At 39.8% G+C, this 21,828-nt stretch overlaps 1 protein-coding gene across 1 annotated transcript; it reads right to left on the bottom strand.

Moving 5' to 3' along the window:
- Positions 1–601: 601 nt before the first annotated feature.
- Positions 602–21,080, bottom strand: LOC149289444 (GPI ethanolamine phosphate transferase 2, catalytic subunit-like). Its single transcript, XM_089490520.1, has 13 exons — positions 20,930–21,080; positions 19,819–20,024; positions 18,998–19,207; positions 15,525–15,713; positions 12,608–12,749; positions 10,926–11,138; positions 10,252–10,469; positions 7,157–7,438; positions 5,990–6,432; positions 5,522–5,713; positions 4,551–4,860; positions 1,425–1,588; positions 602–821 (listed from the first exon to the last, which is right to left on the bottom strand). The coding sequence occupies exons 1-13, from the start codon at positions 21,078–21,080 to the stop codon at positions 602–604; spliced, it is 2,940 nt and encodes a 979-aa protein (XP_089346646.1).
- Between the last annotated feature and the right edge of the window lie 748 nt (positions 21,081–21,828).

Genomic DNA, 21,828 nt, shown 5'->3' with positions numbered 1-21,828 from the left:
TAGCACTAAAGCTAGCCACGTGTACGGTATGGGCTACTAAAAGCATGCAGTAGAAGCACAAATCTCAATTTTTCACCACTAAATTACCAGGGCAGACATACATAAGAAAGGAAAGAAAACAAAGATAGAAAGCAGTTGTATGTACTTGTTTTGCTTTACAATAGGCTTATATGTCCCTCCTGTTCTAGATATTTACTTATACCAATAAAGTGACCCAAATTGAGAACACATTTAAGGAAATCTATTTAAAACACATATCTCAATATAAGTTGAATTGTATTTTACTAATTACCAAACTGCAAGATACAGTGGATATTTATTTAACTTTTTCAGAGGAAGGAAGAGATGTGTACATTTATAAAAACCTAGTTGGATTGACGTTTGGGTAGAATAGGATTTGTATTGCAAATTGGTTGTTTTTCCCTCTGAGGCAAATTTAAGTGTAAACTTATCAACATATCTAAACTATACAAAACTGTAATACATTTGTTTAAAAATAATAGTTTATTTACAAGTTATGTGTAGTTGTTCAGAAAACCTGGAGAGGTAAAAAAAAAAAAAAAAAAAAGATCAAAGCCGTTTTTTTTCAAAGTCTCTCTTCTTATGGCTTTACCGTCTGGTTCTTGTCCACGGCAGTGAATATAAGACATACACCAACTGATATAAATAAGTGTATTACTTCATAAAGCAGCTTTGGGGAAAAAACACTCCATATGAACAAGTGATAACGAAGAGCTGTGACTAGAATAATGTAGACTGTGACTGGGAGGGAGCGAATTATTGCGTAGCAGTAACAGCCGTGAGCTATAGAAGTAGAGACCCTGTAAATAGACAGAAAACGATAATATAAAACATGCATGCATAGTTTATAATATGGAATTTCATTTAACATAATATTAGTGGTGTATCAAGGTAACTTGCATTCCATCTTAAGGTAAATATATTTTTAAAAGGTGTCTCCACCACGGATCATTTTTTACCTCTTAGTTACCCGTCAATTAATTTTGGCCTAAAATTTGGGGGTATTTTTGATTTTAAAACGGAATTCATTGCCAGGTGCCCATATTCACTCTCTCACAGATTAAGGACTAAAGATTAGAGATAGAATAGAGAAGACAAGAGAGAACATAGAAGATGCAGAAGAGGAAGTGGTCGGCAGAAGCGGAACTAGTTGGCAGAGAAAGTAGTGAAATATTTAGAGAGTGTGAGAGAGCGTGTGAAACCATGAAATTCAGATGGAAATTTTGAGCTTTTTTGTCCGATTCATGGAGGTCTGGCCTTGTTTTTGGGGCTTTGTAAGAATTGTCAAATTCTATAAATTTGCACAAATCTGAATTCAGATTCGTCCCTAAACTCATTTGAACTTTAGCTAGAAGTATAAGACATCTGCAAAGAGTAATATGTATTTTTAATTGAAAACATACCTGTTTGTTTCAGAGCTTAGGTAGCACAGTAAATGTACAGACCAAAGCAAAGGCCCAGTGTATGTGACAAATGCTGTAAGGATGATTGCTGGTAACTCAACATAGTTATCCAGACCAACAAAACCAGCTGAAATATCCACAGTAGTAATGGTGTTTGAATTTCCCTAAAGAGAGTGAAAAAACATTATAAAATAGTCTTTCAAAAGACTGTTAAACATAAAAATCAATTTCTTCCTTTTAGCACTTAGTTATAATTTTTCTCTAGAATGACTAATGCAATTTAAAAGTTAGTTTCGCCATAATTAGCCTATCCACACAAATTTGTATAATGCTTTTTCAGGACACAAAGGAAGTTTGTTTTAACACATATTCATGCATGTATATGCAATATTTTTTAGCACCTAAATATAGAAAATGGACATTTTTGAGGAATTTGGCTCAGTATTTCCTGTACTAGACGGGTTCTATTTCTACCATATTTCTCCTTATTCTTTGGATCTTTATATAATATCCTTTTTTAAATTTTATAAATAATTTTAACTTTTTTAACTTGTTACTGCTTCTCTATACGAAGCATGCACATAAATATTGATATAGGGTTATGGTTTTAAAGCATTTGTATTATGCTTATGTACTTTAGCCCCTTAATGACAATTGGACGTGCTGGGCACGTCATGGAAAAGTGGGAAGGAAGAGATCTACGATTGGTTTCTTCTCCCAAACGGTGTTGCTGTAATGCCTCAATGTCATATCATGTAAAAATAATTCCCCACTGATGTCACCATCAGGGGAACTATCCAGTTGCAACACAATGTAAAAAAAATTCCAAAAATATATATCTAAAAGTTTATTTTTATGAGCAATGCCTAAAATTAGTCCTATATCGTCACAAAAATTCTTCCATGGAAAGAGTTAAATTACTGGCATTTCAAATGTCCATGGGGTGTCTAGATTTGATGGGGTAAATCGAATTGGCTGGGTTCCAAGATGTCCCAAAAATAGGACAAGGACACATCTTCCTTCAGATATGAGACTGACCAGATGCCAAAATTCCCCAAAAAATGCAAACCTTACAAAGGTGGCCTTTTACCTCCCAAATAAGTGACATATAACAAGAGAAGTAATCTCATATCTGAAGTAAGATGTGTATGAAAGAAAAACACCAAAAATGACTACCAGAAAAATTGACTACGGCTAGTACTAGAATTAGTGCCTGGAAAGGGTTAAAGTACCAGTATTTGAAATACCCTGGGGTGTCTAGTTTTTAAATATATATGGTTTGATAAGGGTAAATTGAATTATCCGGCTTCAAAGATGTCCCAAATAGGACATGGGGCAGCATTTTCAACATGTCAAAATTCCAAGTGAATTGGGCATGTCCCAAATGTGGCCTAATACCCCCCCCAATAACCCGACAAACCCATCCATGGGTTGTATCACTGTACTGAGGAGATATTGCTGAACATAACGTATTTGCTTCATTATAAGACGACCCCCCAAAATCTGAATATTAATTTATGAAAAAAAGAAAAAGCCTGAATATAAGATGACCCTATAGGAAAAAAGTTTTACCAGTAAATGTTAATTCATGTAAACTACGTGAAACATTTTTTTTAATAAAAGCTATGATTGAGAATAATATTTTGTTTTTATTTCCTTTTTTTTTTTTCAACCTGCCCCCCCCCAGTTATGCACATCTGCCCCCTGGCTTGCCACTCTGCCCCAGAAATGCCTTATACCTCCTATATGCCACTGTGCCCATGATATGCCTTTTAACCCTCTAAATGCCACTCTGCCCCATGATATGCTTTTTGACCCCCTATGTGCCACTCTGCCTCCAGAATTTCTGGAGGCAGAGTGGCATTAAGGGGGTTAAAAGGCATTTTCCCAATATATATATATATTTTTTTTTATAGTAAGTTTCTGATACGATCAAAATAATATGATGATAATAATAAGAAAGCTTTCATGTCCTGAAAAAAATATATAACGTGTGTGGGTACAGTAAATGAGAAAGAAGAAAATTACAGCTAAACATGATGTCACGGCTAGAGGACCAGCAATGCAGGAACTTGGTATCATCCACCGGTTACGGGAGCAGAGCAGGATACAGGTAGCAACAGGCAAAAGAGTAGTCGTTACACGGAGCTAAGGTCAGGAGTAGGCGAGGACAGGATAATAAAAACAAGTCGGTTCAAATGCAGGCGATTGACAGGAACGTCAAAGACAAGCCAAGGTCAAAAGCCAAAAATCACGATGTAAGAAATTTAATATGCACAGCCAACATGCACAAGGCACTATCACCAGCACTGATCTAGTGCAACAGCCAGGTTTAAATAGACCTAACTAATTGAATTTCCCGCCCCACATGAAACGGAGGCTTGGAATGCATAAGTGTGGTCCCTATAAGAGGCCACACGGTGGCGCGCGTGTGTACAGAGCCAGAGACCATGTGGTCTGCGTTCAGTAAACCTGCCAGCGGCTACAGGCGTCAAGAGACTTCAGTAGAACGGCGGTTCGGGCGGACGGAAGGTAAGTACCCCATAGTTACACATGAGCACCACAGAAATGTTAAAAGGTCACAAAGGTTACCAAAAATTAAGATCAGCCAGGGTTAATACACTTATTAAAGTGGTTTGTATCCGATATTATTCTTATAATCCTGTCTTTCCATTTCTTTTTTTTTTTTTTTTTTTTTTTTTTTTAAACACGTGCCCACACTAGATATATTTATCGTATCAGAAAAATTTACCAAAACTGCCTATTGCTAGCAGGTGAGGAAACAGGCGCTCACTAGACAGTATGATCGTTTGTGTACCGTCAGACATATCCCCACAAATGCAAAAACTTCATGAGGTGCTATTTCATCCTTGCAATCATTGCGGCAACTTTTTACAGGGTATGTTAGTACCCTCTATGGCCATGAACTTGTTGAATGATATCACAGAATTTCCTCATTTAGTTATGCATTGTTCATGCAGTTCCAAAATACCTTAAAGAGTGAGAAACATAGAAACAGTGAGAGGACCATTTCCTCAGTCCTGACCAAGGCAGCGCTTACAAAATGTTAACAAAAGTCCCCTAAGACTTAGGTGTTATATAAACACGCCATGAAGACAAACATACCTGGAAAAAGAAGAAGGCTTGTCCAAACCAGTAGTGCATGATGGTGATTTGAGCTGCATCATATTTCAGTATCTTCCAGATGAACATAGTAAGAGTAGTCTGAATCAAGAGGCAGAACACCAGCACTGCCAGGTTGTGTGGCCGAAATAAGAGTGCTGCCAGGAGAACTAACCCACAATAAACCTCCCACAAACCCACATTCTTTGTGTTGGAGTCTGTATATATAAGATGGGATTTAATTAAGTCTTTGATTCCCGTAATGAGCATACCAAGAACAAATATATAAACAAAACGAGCTTCTGTGATTCCCCTGAAAAAAAAGAGAGAAAAAATATAAATAAAAGACGTTTATCAATGGTATGGGGCATTTAGCTATGTCCAGTTCTTTCCACTACGTCCTCGGCCCTGTCTTTTTCCTAACCTGTTTTAGATGGCCCTGTCACCAACTGGGTCCAGCACCAGCAATCACCCCTCCCAATCCATATACAAAGAAAAACTGGGAATACCTGACAAGTTTCCAGATCTAAGTTATAAAGTTCTAAACTCAAGCCGCTCTGCTGTGGCATGCCAACTTGTGTTCTTCCCCTTTTCTCTGCTCTATTATGCAGGTCAGTTAAATTGTCAGAATAATACAGGATCAAACCCTTATGATAATACAACTTTAAAATTGCAGTGGATGTTAGACACTAAGCTCTTGCAGGTTACATTATCAAAAGAGCTGCTTGTCATTAGTTAAGGACGCACTGATTGCTGTTTTGTTCCAGAATACTGCTCTAAAAATATATTGTCTTCTATTTCAGACACAGTGAGGAAGTTAATGTGAGGTTCATCTCAGTGCACTAACCATGCATTGTGGAGCGCCAACAAAGTAGAAGGTGTCCTGCAGTTCGAGTTAGGCTGGCCTTACATGACCTTTTACATTTAATGCATCACTCAATATAATGTCATAAAAGGCACTGGAAAACACTTACTTTGAAATCTCTATTGAGCTTTGTTGCCAAGGATATAAAACATGTCCAATGGCTGCTCTGTAACTATAGACTCCTAAGAGTCCAAATGCCAAGGCAGCTTTTGATACAAAAGAGCATCGTTCTTGAATTAAAATAAATATCATGATCAAGGAGACTGCAACCAAAAATGACAATTCAGCTTTGTGTTCAGTGCTGTAAAAAAAAACAAAAAAACAAGAATTAAAAAGATATTTTGGAACATACATATCCAGTATTCGAAATGTAATAATATTTTCACCAATTTGTCAAAAAACAATAGAAGAGAACCAACTATACTAAAAAATGGGAGTCGCATTTCATATTGCTTGAACATGTTAGTCTTGTACCTTTTCCCTCCAAGTATGGGTACTTTAAAATTGGCAGCTACCAATGATAACAACCCAAGAGCCCATTTCTTGCAAGACGCACTACTATTAAATAAGAAATTACCTTGTTAACCAGTGTCCAAAATCTGGTCTATGGATCCACTGTACTCCAGTCTGATTTAATGAACGTAGTAATCTGCAGCATACTAGAATAGCCCATGGGCTGGACAGTGCAATCCATTTTTCATTTTTTCTTATAAAACTTGCTAGTATTGTTTGTTTTTTTCCCCTTAACTCCTTCTTGTGAATATCATAGATTTCATCTATGTATGTGCTGTCATTTTCAGTACTTGCGTGCTCTGAGAAGTCCATATGACCCTTTTTTACAAGGAAATATTTCCTACACATTTCTTGAGCCAAAGCTAGGCAAAGCGTGTTGACTAGGAAATACCAAGTCTGATGTTCCTCTTCAATGAAGCTACTCGCTCCCATACTTAACACATGACCCAAGGTTCCCATTAAAAGAAGGATGTCTAGCTCAGACCACAAGGATACAGAGTCTTGCCTCTGGAAAGAAACCAAAAAATAAGAAATTAGCCATAAATAGCCACAAGTGAACAAGCAAATGGGTGCCAACTAATGGTTATTATTTTGTAGAGTTTTGTTTTGAATAGAATAAACCTTTGTCTGACCCACTGAACTGACAGCAATGCAGCACCAACTTGCTTGCTATGCAAAGATTGAATTAACACATTATTATTTACAAAATACCAAGACTGACACTGAAATCAATAGGAATACTTTCTCCACATGTGCATGGAAGGTCTTTTTAGACCACTGGAACTCTTTCAAAATGAAGAGCCAGAGCTTGTGTATGTATACTACTGCAAATTAGAATCCATCTGTTTCTCCTGCCATGTAAATAACTGGGGGTAGAGAAAGGAAGAAGGTATGTAGAGGGTAATCTAATGAATCTCTTTATGCACTTACATGCAAAAATGTAATGCAATGTAAATATGACACTCGGCTATCATATTAATTAAAGTGCATATGGCGAGTTTAATTTGTTTTACTTAGGACACCTAAAACATACAGCCTACATACGTGTGTGCCAGGTCTCTGTAAAAGATTATTACACTGTTAGCCAACAGGTAGCTCTCCAGATATTGACGACATACAGTTCCCATGATACTCAGTTGCACATAGCTAGGATCTTCTATGCTTACCATGCAAATACCAATATGACATATTCTAATAAACATCAGTTTATTTATATATTTGTTTTACTCACATTTGTGGGTGATGTTGCTTTTGCCAGCATCATTCCAAATGTAGATAGAATAATACAGCAAAGGGCAGAAATGAGTATCATAATCCCTATTGCTGTAACCCACGATAAGCTACAGAAAAAGCACACATTTTCAGTGGATGTACACACTACGACGTGAACTGCTGAGAGTGCAAGGCACAGCATGTAAAACATCAGAGAGTACAATGGGGAAAAGAGGGGGACATTAAACTCAGCACGGCTGCACAAAGCATTCGGGACACCGAGAATTAATAGGAAGAAAATCTGTTGGAGAAAAAAAAGAGAATTGTCAATTACACGTAATCAAGTATCAAATTGTAGCTTTTGTTGGACTAAACTCTCTTGTTCTCAATAAAGTAGTGGAGACCTTAAGGTGATTACCAACTAGAAACACACTTTCCTTCATTTGTGCATTGACAGTGCTTCATGTGAAAGACTTCAGTGACCCTACATAAAGGAGATGGGTTCCTACACACCAGAGGCGTATCTACTGAAAATAGCGCCTATGGCAAGCACTGAAATTGCGCCCCTGTCCAAATATCTAAAACCCATTTACTAGCCCCTGCTGCCTATATATATATATATATATATATATATATATATATATATATATATATATATATATATTATATATATATATATATATATATATATATATATATATATATATATATATATATTAGTCCCTGCTGCCGATAGCGGGTATAGATCAACACACAAACCCAGATCAATTGAAATTCACTTGTGATCTCAGCACTGAAGGTATATATCAAATAAACAGAATCAGACATACAAGTCCTGTATTTGCAGGTATTCAATAATAATATATGAAACGTAGCATCGCAGGTATAGATCAACTGAATAAGACAAATTAACCATGTATTTGCAGGTACACATAAATAATGTATGGAAACATAGCATAGCAGATATGGATCTACAGAATAACACAAAAACCCAGCTTTGCAGGTAACGATCAATTGGAATTCACATAAAAACACGGCATTAAAGGTATATTTAAAACCCCCTAAATTACAGGCATAGATCACAGGTTGCACACCCCAAAGCCAGCCCTGGCGTCCACACTGCCCACATAGAACCTGACCAGCGCCCAGATTACACACATAAAATTTGCAATCTTTGTCGCCAAATAGCCCAGCACAAGTCAACTTTGTCCCCAAACAGTCCGGCCAGTGCCATCTTTGTCCCATATACACCCTGCCTGTGCCATCTTGGTCCCCAAGGCTCAAACCTCCTGCTAGTGCCATCTTTGCCCTTCCACAATTATACATCTATGATACACAAACACTTTTACAGTCACTCACTAATTCACACTTTAATTCAGACAACTCATCCACACATTAACTCATGCTCTCCCTCATTCACTCAATGCATCCACACATTAATGCACACTCTTTACTTATATCTACCCCCTCTCCCTTATCACTTTTTAACCCCCTCCCTCCCTCATCACTTTTTAACCCCCTCCCTCCCTCATCACTTTTTAACCCCCCCTCCCTCATCACTTTTTAACCCCCCCTCCCTCATCACTTTTTAACCCCCCCTCCCTCATCACTTTTTAACCCCCTCCCTCATCACTTTTTAACTCCCTCCCTTCCTCATCACTTTTTAACTCCCTCCCTCCCTCATCACTTTTTAACTCCCTCCCTCCCTCATCACTTTTTAACTCCCTCCCTCCCTCATCACTTTTTAACCCCTCTCTCCCCCCCTTCTCTCTCACCTTGAAGTCCAGCGACGGGAGGACGATGCTTCTGTCTTCCTGCACCGCTCGCTGGTGCCCGCTGCTTCACTGCTGAGCGCCGTAATATGACGTCATATTTCGGCGCCCAGCAGTGAAGCAGCGGGCACCAGCGAGCGGCTTTTAAACGCTGTCTTCTTTTTTTTTGATGCGGGGGAGAACGAGGGGCGCCGAGCGGTTGCTAGGTGCCCCTCTCTCTCCTCCGCATCAGTGTTTAAAAGCCGCTCGCTGGTGCCGGTATTTCATGCAGAGCGCCGCAATATGCCGGCATATTGCGGCGCTCTGCATGAAATGCCGGCACCGGGACGGGGGTAGAGGGCTCGTGGAGGAGAATGAGGGGCGCCGAGCGGTTGCTAGGCGCCCCTCTCTCTCCTCCGCATCAAAAAAAAATAAAAAATAAAAAAAAAAATGCCGGTGAGCGGCATTTAAAAGCCGCTCACCGGTGCCCCCCTTGAGATGGCGCCCATGGCACGTGCCATGGCTGCCATACCCTATATACGCCTCTGCTACACACAGCACTCAGAATAGGCTACACTGGTGTAACTGCAGTGGTTGAAACTGTCATGGGGCCTGTGCCTCTAGGGGGCCCGAGGCAGCCCCTGCGACCACTTGTTCCTGTCTCCTTGTACCGATTCAAAATTGTTTCATCCTGGACAGCACTGGGTATGTATGTATGTAAGCATGTATATCTATGTATACATGTGTAAGCATGGATGTGTAGGTATAAATACGTGAGCATGGATGGTTAATTGTACGTGTTAGTATGAATAAAAGTGTGTTATTTGTGTAACTGTGTTAACATGTGTGTGCCAGAGTGTATGTCGGAAGAGGGGAGGACAAGGAGCAAAAAAGGCACAGACAGGTTGTTTGGGGACAATGATGGCACAGGCAAGCTGTTTGGGGCAAAGGTGGCACTTTACGACATGTTGCTTGGTGAAGTTGGGGGGTCACAGGGAAATTTTTGCACAAGGGACCTCTAGGTTTCTAGTTACACCCCTGGTATACTACATTAATCTCAAAGGAACAAATGAGCCTCTAGTTTTCCACAACCACACTCTCTACATGAAGAATTACCAACATTATCTTAAAACACCATGCCATATATTGCTTCCCTTACATAGAGACCTTGATCAAAGTATGTATTTTAGCAGACCTTGACCAAGGTTCTTAAAAAAATTAACATGACTCCTCTATTTCTAAATTCTGTTAATGCTTTGGCTCTTTTTACCTGATCATAGAGACTAATAACAGTATCCAAGCCTTTAACCAAACTTAATACATACATTTAAACAAATAACAAAATAAATGGGTGAGTTTATACCTCAAGAGTAATGATTGCGCCAATGGTCATTGAATACATGTCATATTCTGCAACTTGCTTGCTCAAGGAAGTGCTTAATTTCATCAGTGCTTCTAAATATTGCTTAATAACTTTTCTGCCTAGATTTGTGAGGACTTCAGAGGTATTTCCTTCCAGGTAAAGTTTAATCCAATTCCCATGAGCTTTTTCTGCCTTCTTAAACTGCTCAATTCCAGCATCTGAAGAAAATGTAATAAAATTAGTTTAATATGGAAATTACATTGGTAGACAAATTACATTGGTAGATACTTGACATCAGACATGATTAAAAGAACCATCTAGTCCTCAAATTTAATTTTACGCCTTGCAAATCTGCGTGTGTATTTTTAGTTGTTGTAGTTCGAGAATGAGATTTCTGTCTTTAACATATCTGCCCTGCCCCCTGAGGCCGCTCCTGAAACCAGAAAGCATACTTAGGTACACTTTCTGCCTGTGCTCTGTGGCACTCCCATTGATGGCAATGGTAGCAGCAGCCACTAAGCAAGTCTGCTTGTTGAACACCAGTGCTCAACTAATATTGCTACTTCCATATTCAAAATAAAGCACAGCTCCAATCAACATCAGTGGGAGTGCTACTGGGAATATGCATTGCAGTCAAATGAATTCCAATATGTTTAACATAAAAATTGACTGACCTCTATGGGAAGCATCTATGTTTTCACTCAAAAGTCGGCAAAGCTGATGTCCATTTAAATGTAAGAATCGGAGTTGTTCTCTCATTGGCTTTTGTTGAACAATTGGATGTATCAGCATTCCCAGGCTGCTTCTGGGGATAGGCAAGCTGAGACCTATCGCTAAAGTGGGGGCTAGGTCAGTTTGTTGCACAACCTCCGGGACTTTAAAGGTACCTAAACGTAGCACATAAAATAAATGAATGTTACAAACGTTGAAATTAGTATAACATTTTGACAATGTATAATATCATAAAGGGCCATAAGGCACAAACAGCATACATGAAACAATAGTTCTATGGGAGCAGAGCTGGACACAAATATTTAGATACATTACATGTATTTAAAGTTAATTTACAAGCCAGATAGATCAATTCTGGAGACATGTCTTATTTTAGCCCATCTTGTGTGAACGTGCAGCTCATTGTTATTTAGTCAAAGAGAGGACTCATACTACTTATAGGTGCAGTTAGGTGTCTATCTTGGCTGGGAACTGTCCCAGGCCTAATTAAGATGGGGTCTCTAGAACCGTGCACAATACATCATATCCCTGTGTGCTGCATGCGTGGTGGGGAGTAAGGTCACTATGGGGACTGTGCTGTTTTGACCCAGTGCCAGTTACAAGGGAAATCACTGATAACCAACCTCAGGAGAAGTGACGCACTGGTAGCCTGATCACTCAGTAGGGCAATCTGTCCCCCAGAATTGTCAACCTAGGAGGGCAAGGAAAACTGGATTATACAACCACACAAGTTTTTTTTTTTTTTTTTTACTATATTAACCCAATAACCCAGAAGTCCTCTAAATGTTCACTGAATAACATTTATAGGACTTCTGGGTTATTGGGTTAATATAGTAAAAAAACAAAAACTTGTGTGGTTGTATAATCCAGTTTTCCTTGCCCTCCTAAATTGATAATATCTAAAAGTAAGTGAATAAGGGTAACTACTGACTGATCAGGTACTTGCTTTTGAAATCTGGAACAAAAAAAAAATACTGTTTTTCAGCCTCTGATGATTAACAGGGGCTGTTCATTCCTTGTTGAATAGCAGGGGTTCAACACAAAAAATGTATTCAAAATATATATTACATCTTTTGATTAGCCTGAGCATATGCTAGTTTATTTGCTATACCACAACATGTCAGATGGTTGTCTTCTTTCAGGAAATTTGCAGATTACATATAAGAAAATATAGATAGTAACGCTCTTTATGAATTTGTTTGAAACCTCATGCATGGAATCTCTGGGACCCAATAAAGGTCATGCATGTATATAAAACTGCCTATATGTAATATCATTACTGGGGCAGTCCAGCTGTTGGAAAAAAACACAATTAAATTCAGCAGACACTTGATATGGATCATTCGTATTATTGACAAATATAGCAAAAAAATGAATCCTGAAACAGACATGATTACTACTATACTTTTTATGTTACTCTAGTTAGTAGAGGTTTTTTTTTTGGCCCACTAATCATATATATAGAATATTTAGTACTTCAGTTGGAAATACCCCAACTTATTCCGCTTGTTTTTATGTTTCCATTTACCTATAAACAAAGATGTATAAAAAAATGCGCTTGAGTATCTCACATAGAATAGGTAATAACGATAAAGTAGACAATCAGAAGGTTTCATCTGCTTACCACTGTTCCTTTCAAAAGCAGAGCTTATTAACACAAGTGGCGTCTGGACTTCCTCATCAGATGAGCCCCCATGACTGCCCGTTTCTGACATGCCATGGTCACCGCAGACGACTATTAAACTGGGAAGGGATGTATCTTCTTCCTTTGTTTAGAAAAAATAACGCAGTAAATCAGTTAAATAGTTTTGTTTTTATGAGCTGAAAACCCAGGATGCTAGCTATAAATTAGGGGCACAATTCATCTCCTCTTCCAATGGCTACAATGAAGTCAGCATTTTATTAATTATTCAATTGTTTGAGATACTTTATGGTGAATTAAAGACCTTTAAAGTGACATTATAATGTCCCTGACACCCTTGCCATAGAAGAATGCATATAAAAGTACTCTGTACTTAAACATCTTCAGGACAAGGGCCATTTTAATCTATAGGACCAGAGCAATGTTCTTTCTGCAATACTAATTCCTCAATTAGTGACCCCACATAAATGACATATTGTTATATTAGCACAAGTAGGGCATTCTTTTGAAACCATATTTGTAACAGGTTTTTCCTGTATGAATAACATTTAAAAAAGTGGGAAAAAAATGAAAAGAAAAAAAAAATTATAAAAAGCACATGTGTATAAATGGTACAGAACTAGAACCACTGGGTGATATACCCCAAAACTATTCATAAGCTTGTCCAGATTTGGAAACCATCCTCTGTCCCTAGGACTTTCATCCATTTTTTGCAGTTATAGGGCAAACATTACAATTTGTGCAACACTGTTGCAATAGTGATCACAGATCTCAAAACCACTCCATAAAACTATGGAAAAGAAGACAATCCAGGGTTTTTCACAAGGACCATTTTGACACTTTTCAGGCAACCATCTTATCACCAATCTCAATATACCGTATTTGCTCGATTATAAGACGAGGTTTTTTTCAGAGCAAATGCTCTGAAAAATACCCCTCATCTTATAATCGGGGTCGTCTTATAATCAGACCTCAAATAGGTCTGACTATGAGACGACTAAGATCCAGATCCCCCGCAGCTGCAGGGGACCTGGATTCTCCTGTCCCCCCCCCCCCCCGCTTACCGGTACTTCTGAGTCCCCGGAGTGTAGCTGGGGCAGTGTGTAGATGTCTACGCGATTCGCGTAGACAACTTCCGTTGCAGCAGAAAGGAGGTGTGGCTAGCAGCGGGGGTTGCCTGCGTCCATCGCGCAGACCTTCCCCGGCTGTCAGAGATCAGAGTTCCCCGCACCGGCACTGGGAACTCTGGTCTCTGACAGTCGGGGAAGGTCTGCGCGATGGACGCAGACAACCCCCGCTGCTAGCCACACCTCCTTCCGGCTGCAGCGTAGGATCTACACGCTGCCCCGGCTACATGACAAGGAAGCCAGAAGCACTGGTAAGTTTGGGGGGGGGTGTTAAATGGGGGGCATAAGGCATTTCTGGAGGCAGAGTGCTCTGTGAAATGCCTTTTAACCCCCTTAATGCCACTCTGCCTCCAGAAATGCCTTTTTAACCCTCTATACGCCACTCTGCCTCCTGAATGCCTTAAACCACCCTATATGCCACTCTTCCCCATAAAATGCCTTTTAACCCTCCAAATGCCAGAGTGGCATATAGGGGTATAAGGCATTTCCTGAGGCAGAGTGGCACATAGGGGGTCAAAAGGCATATCATGGGGCACAGTGGCATATAGGGTTAAAAGGCATATCATGGGGCACAGTGGCATTTAGAGGGTTAAAAGGCATATCATGGGGCACAGTGGCATATAGGGGGTATAAGGCATTTCTGGGGCAGATGTGCATAACTGGGGGGCAGGTTGGAAAATAGAAGGAAATAAAACCAAAATATTTTTCTCAATCATAGCTTTTATTTAAAAAAAATAGTTTAGATGAATTAACATTTACTGGTAAAACTTTTTTCCTATAGGGTCGTCTTAAATTCAGGTGTTTTCTTTTTTTCCTAAATTAATATTCAGATTTGGGGGGTCGTCTTATAATCAGGGTCATCTTATAATCGAGCAAATACGGTATTATTTTTCTAAAAACACTTGAAGCATTATAGCATACCGTCTCAGAGAACAGAAACAAGATACAATGTTTGTAAACATTGTCCCGTTATGTTACAAATCTGTGCATGTGATTTGCCTTAATGGCGATCACATACACGGAAATCAGGTCACGGAGTGGTCACACACTTGCCCTCCTGAAATTCAGATGTGCACACCACGCTGTGGTCATCAGTCATTGGTCACGAATAGGTTACATTCTGCCCCCCCCAAAAAAAAAATTAACCAATTACCTGAAACCGAAGAGGTTGTCCTCCTCCTCCTCCTCCATGGCCCGACTGTTCTTGCCACTATTTAGCTGCTTAAAGCAGTCAATCAATGGCAGACAAATGCTTCCATTAAAATGAATGGGAGCACTTTCCACACATACGCATGTACACAGTGTTCAGAGAGCCAGCGCTGGAGGTAAGTGTATCACTGGCAGGCATTGAGATGGGGTTTGGAAAGGAGCAACTGCAATTGGGGGGAAGCTGCAGAATCGCACCACTCATTTTCAAAATGGATCACACAACAATATAGGGACCATGCATGTGAAAGTTGGAGATATAATGGCAAGTCAATGGCATAGTTAGTTTGCTTCGCCATTACCATCACCTCCTGATCCCCAGTGGTGCTGTCAAAACCAGAAATACAAAAAGGTCTGTACAAAGACACCAGTGACGTGGCTATAACTTGCTTAATAAACTTTTGCTTTTAAAATGTTTATAGCCACTGACAACCAGGACTGCCCTTCTACTAATTTGTGTATGTAGCTAATCAGGCAATTAATATTTTACTGACACAAAATTAAATTTCAGTTTCTTATCTTAGTTAGTCATAATTTGTACAATTTTTTTTTTTAAACTGACTTACCTTTGAAACTAATGAACTATGAATTTTTTTCAAAACAACGTCCATCTCATAAAGTTTCGGTCCCACCAAGTGACTGTGTGGCCCAGTTAAATGTCCAATATGGTCTAAACCAAGATAGTGAAGAACAAGTATATCCCAATCATTTCTCTTTAGAATTACATCCAAGTGCCTAGTAACATTGTTGTCAACCTGAAAAATAACATGCACATTAACATAAATGTAGAATAAAATGGTTAAATCGTATTTACTACTTTAAAATGAAGAGGGAGATCAAATGCTTCATTTATTTAGGGTCTTACGTCCATGCTTTCAAATATGCATTCTAGTGACACCTAGAATAGGGGTCTAGGGGTCAACTTTCTCTCACCTTCTGCATTCAATTCTTAATATCTTTTATAAGAAGCACATCTATTCTCATTCCACACCAGTAAGACAGTGATGGCACATGTTTTTGGGCCTGGGTGTCCGATTTTCTGCATGAAACCAAGTTGCAGACTTCAAAGTGCCTGTTCTTGATGTACTGCAGTGTTGTTTTCAACTTCCAATAAAAAAACAACACACACAAGCATATGCTCACACATACATCACACAGCTTGGCAGATACGGTTTATTTGGGCAAGATTATATATTTGTATTGGGGGATGAATGCAGGAAAATATTCTGCATTATATTTAACCATTTGCCCTCTTGTAGCTTTCCTTAAACATCCAAAGCCCTCTGCAAACCACCATCTGAAACCAAGCACTAACCCACACCCCACCCCTCTGTCCGTTTTATTTAGGCTAGGTTTCCACTTGGGTATTTTTTGCAAAAGCGCCCATAATAACGCCAATTCAGCCACACGGCGTTTTATTCGTGAAAAAACGCTGCGGCCAGATGTTAGCTGTTCTTCAATAGGAAATTGCACAATGCCATATCCACTTGGCGTTTTTCTGCTTTTTTGGGCTCTGTGGCAGTTTTTCAAAATCGCAGCATGTCGACACTCTGGCGTTTTTTGCAAGGAAATCTTGGCGTTTTTCTCCAATAGAAGTCTATGGGAGAGAAAAAACGCCATGAAAAAGCCATGTGGGTTTTGCCTTGGCGTTTTTTTCCACAGTTACAATGCAGAGGATGGACCCAGTATCTGTGTGTCCTACAAGAAATAGGCTGGAAACAAAGAGTTTCACACAAAACAAAGTTCATATTGCATTTTACACCATTTGGAACAAACATGCCATTACAAACAAACATACCCAACTGGATCCTGCGTGCCAAAAGCAACAGCAAACAATTTGCACCATCATTTGGGGCCAATCTTCCTAGAGGAGCAGACATTCGGAATAAAGCATGCCTTACAAACCACAGAAAAGAGACAAAAGGGTCCGCCGGGGCGTGTTTAAGTATAACTCTACCAAGGAAATGAGATCAGGAGGGAGCAGATACTTGCCATTTATCCTAATCCCTTTTAGCTGGGTGAAAATTCCAACGTGTAAAGGCTGGAAAAACCGCCTAAGGTCAAAAAAGCAATTTCCACAGAAAGGCTAAAACTCCAGAAAAAACGCCAAAACTTAGGAGAATGCAGTGGCAGTTTTCTTGGCGTTTTTCATCAAGAAAATAACGCAGGACAAAAACCCAAGTGGAAACCTAGCCTTATACTATTCTGCATCCTAAAACTACTTAGTCCTAATTTCTGTTACAACAGATCTACTACTCTCACTTTTCACCCCTTCTTTTGTTTCAATTACCCATAGATGGTAAGCTCACGAGCGGGGCACTCATAAGCCCACCATCCATGTCAGGAACATTGTATAAGGCTAGGTTTCCACTTGGTTTTTTTTTGCTAAAAACGCCCATAAAAACGCCAATAGCGCCACCTGGCGTTTTTTTTGTGAAAAACGCTGCAGCCAGATGTTAGCTGTTCTTCAATAGGAAATCGCAGAATGCCATATCCACTTGGCGTTTTTTTGTTTGGCGTTTTTTCAGTCCTTTTGCTTTTTTGGGCTCTGTGGCAGTTTTTCAAAATCGCAGCATGTTGACACTCTGGCGTTTTTTGCAAGGAAATCTTGGCGTTTTTCTCCAATAGAAGTCAATGGGAGAGAAAAAACGCCATGAAAAAGCTATGTGGGTTTTTTGCCTTTTTCCACAGTTACAATGCAGAGGATGGACCCAGTATCTGTGTGTCCTATGAGAAATAGGCTGGAAACAAAGTTTCACACAAAACAAAGTTCATATTGAATTCTACACCATTTGGAACAAACATGCCATTACAAACAAACATACCCAACTGGATCCTGCGTGCCAAAAGCAACAGCAAACAATTTGCACCATAATTTGGGGCCAATCTTCCTAGAGGAGCAGACATTCGGAATAAAGCATGCCTTACAAACCACAGAAAAGAGACAAAAGGGTCCGCCGGGGCGTTTAAGTAGAACTCTACCAAGTAAATGGCATCAGGATGGGGCAGATACTTGCCATTTATCCTAATCCCTTTTAGCTGGGTGAAACCTCTAACTTGTAAAGGCTGGAAAAACTGCCTAAGGTCAAAAAAAGCAATTTCCACAGAAAGGCTAAAACGCCAGAAAAAACTCCAGAAAAAACGCCAAAACGCAGGTAAATGCAGTGGCAGTTTTCTTGGCGTTTTTCCTGGCGTTTTTCATCAAGAAAAAAACGCAGGACAAAAACCCAAGTGGAAACCTAGCCTAAAGGAAGAAAAAGGGCAGTGTCAGTAGCCAAACACCTTGCACCCTTCCTGCTTAATACACATACATATGAGAACACTGTACACCCATCCTGTGTAAACTAGTACATAAATATATTTAGATTACGATAAACATGATGGTTGCAAGGTGTTTTGGTGGCTTCTTGGATGGAACAATGTGCTGCTGCTGCCATTGTGTCTCCCCTCCCACTCTAGCTCTCCACTTTCTCACTCGCGTACATTTTTCTCTTCATCTCTCCATTTTCTCACTAGTGTTTTTCTTTCTCACTGCCTATCTTTTACCTTTCTCAATTCCTGAGGTGGGAGGACAAGGTCTGTTCCTTAGCTTTAGTGCTAAGTATCAATAGCCAGCTTGCTTCGCAAAGGACGGAGCGGTGAAACAGATCTCCCTATTATTTTGGGCCACAACAGAAGCCTTGGTGTGTCTGTTGTGGTACTCGTGCCATAGGTTTGCCATTGCTTCAGTAAAATACACAGTGGAGGAAGAATTTTATACATTATGGCATTAGAGATACAAAATGGTTCACTTGTGTTAGAATGACCCATAAGACTAGATTTTCTACAAACCAGCTTTCTCGGCCAACTCAGCAACATTGGCTCTAACAGACAGGGAGAAGACTAGTCATCAGAGAGCCCAATTTCTCATATATCAGACTTCACTGCCTTGAAGGAGATCCAAACGCCACCATTCTGTTAGTAAAACCTTTTTTCAAATGAGAAATGTGTTTCAACCAATTAACTTTCTAGTAGTAGTATAGAAATATTTTTAGCATACCTCTGTAAAATCTGAAACAAAAAAAGAAGTGGTTCCATCGTATTCCACAAAATGCTTTGGAAAAAGTCTGACCCATGTGTCATCACCATAGAATATTATTCTTTTGCTTGCTTTTTTAGCTTGCCATATCAAGTTGTCCTCCAATAATTCCTGTGAGTTTAGATTCAAGACAACATCGACGAATCCAGGTATACTGCCTGTCATCAGAGCCTGGAAAGAAAGAATAGGAATGTGTTAATAAAGAGTTAATCCAAACCTATATCAGCTCATATTGAAATTTAAGCAAAGCGTATAAAAGGGGGAGGAATAAACAGAAAAAGAGAACAATTTAATTATACTGGAGCACATAAGAATAAATGCTATATCTGCAGTTTCCATACAAATTTCAGTATGCCTGAACCCGTTCATGGCCAGGTTAATCTTATAGCCTAGTGTTAATTACACTTCTCTATTGAATTATACAGATGATATTGAACAGTTAAAAACAGGGCTCTTTCTCTATTCATTAATGGAAAATGTTCACCCCTTTATGACTATAGCAACATTGATACACTTACGCTCATGTCTAGCACTACATGGATACTTAGATATTTTGAATTTATAAACATTTTGGGGGAACTGACACAATAAGATCTAGTGAGTTCAGAGGCTGTCTGGGAATCCGATAGATCTCCGAGGGCCATATATGTTCAGGAGCCCTTGGACTACAAGTTCAACCACTCATCAGATACACAAGGGTTCATTATCACCTTTGGTTTTCATCTCCAGCCATCTTCCAAAGGAAAACAAAAGCTAAGTATAAGTGCTGATACTACAATCACCTTGATTCGAGGCATAGTAACAGTCGGAGCTGTTGCTTTTGCTATAAAGCTGTGTGTTGTTCCCCTTTCTAGAAGTTGTCTCGTATAAGGCATATGCTCTTTGCCTTTTGGTCCAAACACAAAGTCTTCTCTCAATGCATCTATGAGGAGGATGACTGTCTTTTTGAAAAGAGGTGGTGGTAGATCGGTCCAGTTAGACTTTGTTCCTAAAGAAGCCAAAACAAATAGTTTCATTGTAGAAGTCCTTATTTCTTCAGGTTCGATCCTAAAACGCAGCATGATGTCTTCTAGTAAAACACATCAATAGCAGTGCTTTTTATGTATGCACTTGAGGCTCTCACGAGACCCCTTGAAAATAGTGTTGGCCGGTGGTGAGTACTCTGCAGATGTTCTGCAACCATGGGGTGGAAAAGGACAACGCAAAGAAGGATGTCCTAAGGAATCTCTCCACGCATTTGCAATGAAATATGTTCAGTTAACCCTTTCCTTCTTAACCTAAAGACAGGAGGTTTTTTTTTGTCATTGTGCCCCTTTCTTAAACCATGATTCCTCTTTTTAATATTTGAAGTGCCCACACAATTTAGGCATAATTTTTTTTCAGGGCAAGCATGAAATCATAGAAAAACATACAATAACATAAGTATCAATGCTAATATTAAAATATCAAAAAAACTATACTGCAGGGGAACCAGAGATCCGAGACCGACCAGGGCGATCTCCAGGGCAAAAATCTCTGGCTTTTAGGATTTCAGAATGTTTGGTGGGTATAATGAGTAAAACAAAATGGGTTTTCTTCTCTCTAACCACGCCTTTTACGGCATGCTTAAATCACGTGCCCCTCTTTGGCTATAAAGGGAGTTTTCGGGTAAAAAGCCAAGGTTTGGGTTCTTTCGCCAAGCGTAGCTAAATGCCCTAGAAGAAACCCATTCAGACAGTATTTAAATTATACGGAACTTCTTGTTGCAGCTACAATTAATGGAGTTTGAATGGCCATAGGGAATGTGGAGTCGTGTGGGTTTATTTTTTGGTGTCTGCTTTTCGTTTCTATTTTCTGAGCACAGCCTCGCGACATACGCCGCTGGGCTGTGAGGATGACAGGTCGCACCAGTACCTGCTGCGGGCTCTGCTGGGATCTCTGAGCTGCTGCTTTTCCTGGACTGCGACCTGACCGGGACTGGGAAAAAGCCGCGAAGAAACAGAGCCAGTCCGAGGACTTGGATCAGCAGACAGCAGCAGGCTAGGACCGACGAGCCCACTTTCATTGTGCCGGTTTTAAACTGACCCGGTCCGGGTGCAGCCTAAACCCCAAAAATCAATAAGACACAGCAGCGTCAGAGACACTTCCTGGTTACATGACCTGCCTACGGAGCCGCGGAGGGGACAAACTTCGCTAGATCGCGAATTACATCGCAAGAGGTTGAATTTGTGGCACTTTCTGTGACATTGCGTCTGCTATACAGTATAACATAAAACCCACTCGTTAAGTTATATTGAGTCATCTTTATTATGGTTTATAGACTAGGGTTTAGCTGCACAATCCGTAGAGAGCCTTTCACCCACATGATCAGCACCGCCCAGCAGCATGCCCCCTTCCTCTTATTTTGAGTGACAGTCCTAGTTTCTTTATAGTGGTCACAAAGCTCCGGTATAACCACTGCTGCATGGTAATTTGAGCTTATTTTCAACTAATATCTGGCTGCATGATCTGTCCTTCAAGTTCCGATTTGGAAGGGGGTGTGTAAGAAACGAAAGGCGGGAAAACGAGTTTGTATTAAAAAGGTAAGATGTGCTCAAATGAAAACAATGAGACCAAGTGGGTCCGGTGGCTTGATTGTGTGCACATTTCTGTCTAGGAAAGATCAGGTTGCTGCACGTAAATCATGCTGAGGCTAGGTTTCCACTTGGGTTTTTGTCCTGCGTTTTTTTTCTTGATGAAAAACGCCAAGAAAACTGCCACTGCATTTTCCTGCGTTTTGGCGTTTTTTTCTGGAGTTTTTTCTGGGGTTTTAG

Source organism: Sceloporus occidentalis, unplaced genomic scaffold (assembly GCF_023333645.1).
Source record: "Sceloporus occidentalis isolate IW3139 unplaced genomic scaffold, rSceOcc1.0.p SCAF_45, whole genome shotgun sequence".
NCBI classification, from domain to species: domain Eukaryota; kingdom Metazoa; phylum Chordata; class Lepidosauria; order Squamata; family Phrynosomatidae; genus Sceloporus; species Sceloporus occidentalis.
This window is presented reverse-complemented; position numbering and strand designations above follow the sequence as displayed.

Excerpts from the sequence above, each read along its gene's own strand:
- LOC149289444 (XM_089490520.1), bottom strand. The coding sequence starts at position 21,080 with ATGAAAGTGGGCTCGTCGGTCCTAGCCTGCTGCTGTCTGCTGATCCAA. Across the intron at positions 10,470-10,925 it reads CATAGATGCTTCCCATAGAG|ATGCTGGAATTGAGCAGTTT; the intron begins GTCAGTCAATTT and ends CATTTTCTTCAG. Across the intron at positions 5,714-5,989 it reads TTTGGACACTGGTTAACAAG|CACTGAACACAAAGCTGAAT; the intron begins GTAATTTCTTAT and ends TTTTTTTTACAG.